Consider the following 10,063-nt stretch of genomic DNA (forward strand, 5'->3'; position numbering starts at 1 on the left):
TTGATAAAGGCAAGTGTCCCATATGCCTTTTTCACCACCCTATTAACCTGCCCTTCTGCCTTCAGAGATCTATGGACAAACATGCCAAGGTCACTTTGTTCCTCGGAACTTCCCAGTGTCAGGCCATTCATTGAATACTTCCATGTCACATTACTCCTTCCAAAGTGTATCACCTCACACTTTTCGGGGTTAAATTCCATCTGCCACTTTTCTGCCCATTTGACCATCCCGTCTATATCTTCCTGTAACCCAAGACACTCCACCTCACTGTTAACCACTCGGCCAATCATTGTGTTATCCACGAACTTACTGATCCTACCCCCCACATAGTCATCTATGTCGTTTATATAAATGACAAACAATAGGGGACCCAGCACAGATCCCTGTGGTACGCCACTGGACACTGGCTTCCAGTCACTAAAACAGCCGTCTGTCATCACTCTCTGTTTCCTACAGCTAAGCCAATTTTGAATCCACCTTATCAAGTTACCCTGTATCCCATGTGCATTTGCTTTCTTGATCAGTCTCCCATGTGGGACCTTGTCAAAGGCTTTGCTGAAATCCATGTAAACTACATCAACTGCACTACCCTCATCTACACACCTGGTCACATGCTCAAAAAATTCAGTCAAATTTGTTAGGCATGACCTCCCTCTGACAAAGCCATGCTGACTATTCCTAATCAGATTTTGCCATGTGGTAACAGAAAGCAAATGTTCTTATTTGTTCTTAGCCTGCAAGCAATGCTAGCAAGGCCACCCAATTCCTAGCTGCCCCAAGAAAGTAATGGTGGTTTGTCTATGAGTAGTTATTTGTACAACCTGTAGCTTGCAAGACCACTTCAGATGGCATTACAAGTCAATTCCATGGTGTGGGACTGAAGTCATGTAGGGCCAAACAAGGTCAAGGTGTCAAGTTCTTGTCCCTCAAAGCCATCAGTGAACCAGCTGGATTATACACAATAGAACAACTTTCATGGTCATTTTTTCCCGATGCCAGCCCACACATTACTTGCTTTATTCCACATTTCTACAGCCAATGATTTTTTCTCAGCTGTACCCTCACCTCCACTTTTGATGGCCTAGTCCCCAAGAAAACCATTACTCTCTCCTCCTGGCCACTCCCAAGGTACAGCCCTCATCTCCACTCCCTTAACTCCATGGTACACAGTCTTGGAAGGATATAGCGGACAACTGGTTTAGCCATCCACTGCGAGATCTAGCTGTACTACTATCGTGTCCTGCTCTCGTCTGCTAAAGCTGCTCACTATTCCAAGATCATCCTGGAATGCAAAGATAACCCTCGGCTTCTTTTCTCCACTGCAGTCTTCTTAAACCCCTCTCCCCTCCACCAATCAGTGTGAAGAGCTCATGGACTTCTTTGTCACTAAGATCGTGACCTTCCAATCAGCTGCCTCTGCCATGTTCCTCCCTTCCACTAGCCTACATGGCCAAACTTCCTCTAATGCTCCCTCCTGCCCTAGTCCTGAACTCATATCTTTCTCCAGTTTCTCTCCTATATCTTCCCTCATGCCCTCTCTGAGCTCATCTTGTCCATAAGATCCATCTCCTGTTCCCACGATTCTATTCTCAGTAAACTGCTGACCACTCAACTTCCCCTCCTGGTCCCCATGTTAGCTGACACTGTTCAGGTATTGTCCCTCTCACCTCTAAATCTGCCATCATCACCTCTCCCCTCAAAAAAACAACCCTTGACCTCTTCATCCTTACAAACTACCATCCTGTCTCCAACCTCCCTTTCCTCCCAAGTCCTTGAACGTGTTGACGCCTCCCAAATCCATTCTTATCTTTCCCGGAACTCCATGTTAGAATCCGTCCAATCAGCTTTCTAGTAAGGAAACAGCTCTTATAAGATGTCATTTATGACTATAACAAAGATAAACTTTCCCTCTTCATTCTTCTTAACCTGGCTGCAGTCTTTGACACGGTTGACCACATCATCCTCTTCCAGTGCCTCTCCACTGTTTTCCAGCTGGATGTGACTGCTCTCACCTGGTTCCATTCTTATTTATCTAATCGTAACCAGAGAATTCATTGCAATGGCTTCTCTTCCTGCCCCCACCCCGTTGCCTCTGGTGTCCTCCAAGTATCTATCCTTGGCCTTCGCCTATTTCTCATCTACATGTTGCCGCTAGGTGACATCATCCAAAAGCACAACATTAGTTTTTACATATATGCTGCCGACACCCAGCTCTACCTCACCACCATCTCTTGATTCCTCCACTGTTGCTAAACTCAGACTGCTTATCTGAGATCTAGTATTGGCTGAATGGAGGTTTCGTCCAATTAAATATTGGGAAGACTGAAGCCATTATTTTTGGTCTTAGTTCCGAACCCTGTTCCCTAGCTACTGACTATCCCTCCCTGGCAACAATCTGAGTTAAGCCAGTCTACATACAAACATACGAATTAGGAGCAGGAGTAGGTCACGGCCCTTCGAGCCTGCTACCCCATTCAATAAGTTCATGGCTGAACTGATTACTGCACATTTCCACTTACCCTGATAACCTTCCACTCCCTTGCTTATCAAGAATCTATCTACCTCTGACTTAAAAATATTTAAAGACTCTGCTTCCACCACCTTTTGAGGAAGAGAATTCCAAAGACTCACGACCCTCAGAGAAAAAAATTCTCCTCATCTCTCTCTTAAATGGGCGACCCCTTATTTTTAAACAGTGACCCCTAGTTCTAGATTCTCCCACAAGGGGAAACATCCTTTCCACATCCACCCTGAACCTTTGTGTCACATTTGACCTGCAGATGAGCTTTTGACCTCATATTTGCACCATTACTAAGACCACCCATTTCCACTTTCATAACATAGCCAGACTTCACCCCTGCCTCGGTTTATCTGCTGCTGAAACCCACATTCATGCCTTTGTCACCTCTAGACTTGACTATTCCAACACACTCCTTGCTGGTCTCCCACATTCTACCCTTCTGTAAACTTGGTCATCCAAAACTCTTTTGCCCATGCCTTAACTCGCACCAAGTCCCATTCTCCTCTTACCCCTGTGCTCGCTGACCTACATTGGCTCCCTTGATTTTAAAATTCCCATCCTTGTTTTCAAATCTTTCCATAGTCTCGCCCCCTCCCGATCTCTCTAATCTCCTCCAGCTCTACAACCCTCTGAGATATCTGTGTTCCTCTAATTCTGGCCTCTTGAGCATCCCCAATTTTAATCACTCCACCATTGGTAGCCACACCTTCAGTTGCTTAGGCCCTAAGCTCTGGAATACCCTTCCTGCCTCGCTTTCTTCCTTTAAGACACTCGTTAAAAACTACCAGGTGTTTGGTCATCTCACCTAATGCCTCCTATGTGGCTCAGTGTCGTATTTTGTTTTATAGTGCTCCTGTGAAAAACCTTGGGATGTTTCATTACATTAAAGGCACTAAATAAGTACAAGTTATTAAACTTGACTTCACGACATGGTGTAGTTGAACTTATCTCTGTAGTTACTCATCCAATATCATAAATCGCTACACGTGATTGCACTTACTGCTTTATGATCCAGTTGTTGATCATCATGGCGATCAGTTAGTGATCCACTTCCATCATCTTACTAATGCTGAATAACCTGATTCAAACTTTCAGACTATCTAGAAATGAATATTGTATTCATAATAAAAGTTAACTGAAGCTCCCCTGATAATCAGACCCTAAGCGTTAAATATAAAGCAAAAGCGATCATTAGTACGTTTGCTGAACGAACAATTGGAGCTTTGATTTAATTTGTCCAGAGGGGTTTTTTTTTGTTAGACAATAAGAATCTTGCATTATTTGGTACTAAGCATATTTATAAAAAATGTACAGAATTGTCACAGAATACTGGATCTCTAATACTTAAAGAACTTGTATACTGTTCATGAAAACAGGAATATGAAATATTCCATAGATTTAATGTTTTACATTGACAGTTCTTGACAACATAGGATATTGCAAATATAACCCACATAAAATGCACAGCCGTAGTCATTGCTGGAAATGATGAGTAGGTTGGTCAGCGTTGCTGAGGGTAGACAGGGGTGGAAGGGGATGGAAAAATGTTCAGAGCCTCACAGCAGAGAAGGAGTGAACAATCTCCAGATTACTACTGCTACTACTTAAAGGGATAGACGGGGCAGATGCAAGTAAGATGTTTCTCCTGGTTGGGGAGTCTAGAACCAGGGGACACAATTTCAAAATAAGGGGGAAGTCACTTAGGACCAAGATGAGGAGAAATTTCTTTACTGAGAGAGTTGTGAATCTTCGGAATTCTCTACCCCAGAGGGCTGTAGAAGCTCAGTCATTGAGTACATTTAAAGCAGAGGCTGACAGATTTCTAAATATCAATGACATAAACGGGATATGGGGATAGTGGGGGAAAAAGGCATTGAAGTGGATGATCAGCCATGATCGTATTGAATAGCAGTCAGGCTTGATGGGCTGAATGGCCTACTCCTGCTCCTGTGTTCCTATCTAGCTTTGCCTGCTTCAGGCCAAATTTTCAATTTGCGGTTTGTGATATGGCCAGTCAGATGGGCGATATTCTCATCATTCCTTGGGTTATTTAATTATGTCCAGAATTAATTACATTCTGTTTCCAAACAGCCTCAGTATTTGGCGATAGTTGCTTTCATTGCAAGTAACTGGATGTAATTCAGGTCAATAGAAAACTGCCATCAAAATAAACCGTTATCTATTACAAAGCAACTGATTTAGCTAACACTTTTGCATAAATACCTAAATGTTTCTTTCTCTTGTATTTCAGACACAGTGCAAATTCCAATATTGTCTTCTATACGTCACTCATTTGTTGGCTGTATAAAGAATTTCCTAATTAATCAAAGGTCTGTACAGTTGAATCGACCGGGATCCATACATGGTGGTGTCAGTACCAGTGGTTGCCCACTGTTGTAAATAGAATTTTAAAAAAGAACACTTTACTAGAGCTGTTGATTTCCAATCCACTTATGCACTTAAATTTTTGTACTGTACTTCAGAATCTTGCTGTGGATTTTTTATAAATTTAAACTATTTTAATGGATTTTTTTATTTGGTATTTTGGGAGGAAAATATTAAAATGGGTAAAATTTATCCTGTGACACTGGCTTTACCTTATCTTGTTTAAGATCCCTATTTTACATTTGTAGCACTGACTGTGCAGAACACTGGTACAAAATGAGTCAAAATAAAACTTATCTATATTAATTCCTATAATGTATGTTTATTTCATTCTGAATTATTATTAGCCCTGCAGATTCATACTATGACCCGAGATAAAATGTGAAGCCACATTTTCAAAATTAAAATTGACCTTTGACACGACAGCTTTACAAAACACATTTGATGAAAGTAAGGCGCCTTTTTGAACTGCCACAATCCCAAACAGTAGAAGGGTAGATATTTGTACCTTTACTGGTGCATTCACTCATTTTCTTGCTACCTTTTTGTCTTAAAAGTACTATTAGGTCCATACTGGCTCAAATGATTGTAGATACATTTTAAAGTACTTTCCATGTTGAGTTAGCTGATCATAACCAGGATGCTGATAGAAGCAGAGTAATTAACCTCAGCACCTCTGAGTTAGAGCGTGGAGAGAAATCAGTCAGGCTTCTCCTGTGCATGCATGTTCATTGTCCATTGATCCTATAGAAGCTGTATTCAGGTAGAGCGGGATCTATGGACAGCAGTAACCCTTGAATTTGATTATCTGTTGGCACTTAAATCTGTTCCATATGGACAGACACAGGTAGACAAATTCTGTATAGTGCTTATTAAAGTGTTACCACTATAATTGAGAAAGAGGACAGTTTAGCTTAGATTTCTACAGGCTCCATCCATGCTTAAAGGTTGAGATGTGAAGTAATTTCCAAAAGGTCAGATTAATAAAATAATTTTGGGAAGTGCTTTCACAGAAATAAGCCTATATTTAGAATACCTAACTGAAGCTGAAGTTCTAAAGCTTTAACCACAGTACAGCACACATTTTTAAGCACATTGCACCACTGGTGCAACACAAGATCCACATCTGCTGCATTTGCTAAACTGACCTTTTACTGACTATTGAGGCAAATGTTTATAAATTTACTGCAATATATGCACACTACCATTTTAGTCTTACTTCCCATTAATTGTAACTTGCTGTCATGATGTAAGTAAATTAAATTGAAATAGTACATAGATATACAGTATCAAGTTATTTTATTCTAAGGGCTCAGTCATAAGAGACTTACATTTATTATAGCCCCTTCCACAACCTCAGGATCCCAATGCGCTTTACAGCCACAAATATTTTTAAAGTAATCGCTGCTGTAATGTAGGATTAAATGAAAGCTTACAGAACACTTATACGACACAAAACTGACGATGCAAACTGACTACAGCAAACCAGAGTAATGGTGAATTGGTACAAAACATAGATCACTTAACAGAAAGTGCTGAAAATGCTTCTGAAGAAAGGTCACTGACCTGAAATGTTAACTCTGCTTCTCTCTCCACAGATGCTGCCAGACCTGCTGAGTGTTTCCAGCATTTCTTGTTTTTATTGCTGAAAATACTTGGCAGGTCTGGCAGCATCTGTGGAGAGAGAAAAACAGTTAATGTTTCAGGTCTGTAAAGGTCACAGACCTGAAACGTTAACTCTGTTTTTCTCTCTCCACAGATGCTATCAGACCTGCTGAGTATTTCCAGCACTTTGTTTTTATTTCAGATTTTCAGCATCCGCAGTATTTTGCTTTTAATATCGGTCTCTAAACTGTGGCCTGACCAGTGTGCAGTTTTGTTTCCCTTTAGAAAAAAGGCAGTAAAGGCAAAACGTACAACATATATACAAGAGGAAAATCAGAAACTCCAGTTATAGAAAAGGTGCAACAAACAGGCTGGGTGTACCGGAGCAGAGAATGCTAAAATAAGATGTAAAACTATGATGGGTTTTGATATGAATAGTACAACACTATTTTCTCTGGTTGGACAATCAGTGACGAGCGGCTATCAATAGTCATGAAGAGTGAGGGCAGAGGTTAAGGGGCATTTCTTTCTGCAGAGCTTTGTTGGAATATGGAGTGCTTTGCCTGGAGTGGTTGAGGAAGATAAAGGACTACAGAGAGAAAGTAGGTCAGTAGCATTAAGTTCTGAGAAGATACAGTTGCCTGACTGAATTTGGAAAATTTGGTGCATGTGGGAATTTGGTGCAGAGGGGGAAAATGGGGCTCCTTTTCCTATCTTTTTCATCCTCCAGCAGCTGGTGAGTCTTCTTCCTTTGACTCCAAGGTAGGTGAGTGCAACTTTCCATTACTTCAGCTTGAATTATTAACTAATTGACTAGAAAAAGATTGTACAGAGATGGCAGGGCTGGTGGTGTGCTGCAACTGCAGCATGTGGGAAACTGTGGAATGCACTGCAATCCCGGACAACCATATCTGCCGCTTGCACGACGTCAGCTCAGAATTGGTGAGCTTGAGACTGAGGAGCATCAGGGAGGGGGAGAGTTACCTGGACACTTTGTTCCAGGAGACAGTCACACCCCTTAGAGGAGGAAGAATATGAGAGATGGCCAATGGTCAGGGACAGGAGAGCGTGACTGCAAGTGAGGCAGGTAGGGGGAATCGGCCTGTAGTGATGGAGGAGCCTCAGCCTCTAACCTTGTCCAACAGATACAAGGTCCTTGCTATCTGTGTGGCTGAAGAGAAGGATGGCAAGGTGGATGAGCAGACTAACCATGGCACCATATGAAAGATGCCATTCCATTGGGGGGGGGGGGGGGGGGGGGTTGGGCGTTAAGAGGCCTGTGGTCGTGATAGGAGACAGTAGAGTCAGGGGTATAGATACTGTTCTCTGTAGCTATGGCTGGGAACTCAGAAGCATGTGTTGCCTGCCTGGTGCCAGGGTTAAGGACATCTGGGTCGCAGCTGGAGAGGAACCTGCTGTATGAGTGGGAGGATTTAGTTGTCGTGGTCCATGTGAGAATCAATGACGTAACTCGAATCAGAAATGATATGCTTAGAGAATTTGAGAAGTTAGGGTCCAAACTAAAACGCAGAATATCATCTCCAGATTGTTACCTGAGCCACACGCAAATTGGCACAAGGTCAAGCAGATTCGAGAACTAAATGCGTGGCTCAAAGAATGGTGTGGGAAGAAGGGGTTTCAATTCTTGGGGCACTGACATCAGTACTCAGGGATAGCTGCAGAGACAGTGGATGCAGTGACTGTGATTTTCCAGAATTCCTTAGATTCAGGAATGGTCCATCAGATTGGAAGTTGGCAATTGTTATGCTGCTTTTCAAGAAGGGAGATGAAGAGAAAACAGGGAACTACTGGCCAGTTAGACTAACTGGGAAGATACTGAAAACTATTAAAGTAGTCTTACCATTGCACTTGGAAAATCATAATATGATTAGAACAAGTCATCATGGTTTTACGAAAGGGAGATCCTGTTTGACAAATGTATTAGTTTTTTGAGGATGTAACTAGCAGGGTAGATAAAAGGGAACCTGCAGATGTAGTAAAGCTGGATTTTCAAAAGTCATTCGATCAGGTGCCACATAGAAGATGAACAGGCAAGGCTCATGGTGTTGGAGGTAATACATTAACATGCATAGAGGATTGGTTGACAGACAGCAAGCAGAGAGTGGGCATAAATGGGGCATTTTCAAGTTGGCAGGCAGTGAATAGTGGGGTTTCGCTAAAAGGGTGTGAGGGACAGGCCAAATAATTATAGGCCGGTCAGTCTGACCTTGGTGGTGGGTAAATTGTTAGAATCAATTCTGAGGGACAGACTGAACTGCCATTTAGAAAGGCACGGATTAATCAGGGATCGTCAGCATGGATTTGTTAAGGGAAGGTCATGTCTTACTAACTTAATTTGAGTTTTTTTGAGAAAGTAACAAGGAGGATTGATGAGGGTAGTGCAATGGATGTGGTCTGCATGGATTTTAGTAAGGCATTTGACAAAGTCCCACATGGCAGACTGGTTAGTAAAATGAAAGCCCCTGGAATACAGGGGAATGTGGCAGGTTGGATCCAAAGTTGGCTCAGTGACAGGAAACAAAGGGTAGTAGTCGATGGATGTTTTTGCGAATGAAAAGTGGTTTCCAGTGGCATTCCACAGGGCTCAGTGTTGGGTCCCTCGCTGTTTGTGGTATATATTAATGATTTGGACTCAAATGTGGGAGGCATGATTGGAAAATTTGCTGATGACACAAAAATTGGCCGTGTAGTTGATAGTGAAGAGGATAGCTGCAGACTCCAGAATGAGATCAATGGTTTGGTTGAGTGGGTGGAAAAGTGGCAAATGGAATTCAATCCGTAGAAGTGTACGGTAATGCATTTGGGGAGGGCAAACAAAGTGAGGGACTGCACAATAAACAGGAGGATATTGAGGGGTAGAAGTGAGAGACCTTGGAGTGCATGTCCACAGGTCCCTGAAGGTGGTAGGACAGATTGTCAGGCAAACCCTCACCTGCCAAGACTGAGGCACACATTATTTCACCATATGAACATTAAAACTTTCAAAATTGCAATCTCTTGATTGTCTGTTACCATGGAAATGTATTTCCAATGTTGAAACAATGGAGACTCTGTAGTTGCTCTCCAATACACAGAAGTGGTCAGACGTGTTTAGGTCACATGGCTAACTGGCTGGGACCTCCAAGCAGAACGCCGTGTGCTCTCCTGGAACTAGAACACCTCCTGTCTGCCTGCCTATCTCTCAGGGAACTGAAACCATTGAAGATACATGAAACTCAAGAGAAAAAGGTTTGCCACGTGAACAAAGTTTTAAAACAATTACTGGACCTTAACGCAACACAAGAATGTAACTGCAATCAAGGACTACAGCGAGCTCGAGAAACAGTAACAAGATATTGCCTCCAACTGATCTACTTATCTCTTCCCTTTTCTGTCCCTATCTTGCATGTTTGTATTGCATGTGCATGCTAGCGTTTCATATATCTGCAGATGTGAACTGTATTAGAATGAAGTTAATTAATGAATTTCATCTTTCTGCTTTAAACCAAACAAAGCCTGTTTGTGCTCAGTTATTTGCCTGATGATTGGAAA

At 42.2% G+C, this 10,063-nt stretch overlaps 1 protein-coding gene across 2 annotated transcripts in view; it reads left to right on the top strand.

Moving 5' to 3' along the window:
- lama5 (laminin, alpha 5) overlaps positions 1-5,212 on the top strand; it is a 322,226-nt gene extending 317,014 nt beyond the window's left edge. For both annotated transcript variants that reach the window (XM_068048437.1, XM_068048438.1), the window contains exon 80: positions 4,773-5,212. In XM_068048437.1, coding sequence (XP_067904538.1) covers positions 4,773-4,921 — 149 coding nt within the window. In that variant the 3' untranslated portion in view covers positions 4,922-5,212. The remainder of the gene's footprint in view (positions 1-4,772) is intronic.
- The last annotated feature ends 4,851 nt before the right edge of the window (positions 5,213-10,063 follow it).

Source organism: Heterodontus francisci, chromosome 16 (assembly GCF_036365525.1).
Source record: "Heterodontus francisci isolate sHetFra1 chromosome 16, sHetFra1.hap1, whole genome shotgun sequence".
NCBI classification, from domain to species: Eukaryota; Metazoa; Chordata; class Chondrichthyes; order Heterodontiformes; family Heterodontidae; genus Heterodontus; species Heterodontus francisci.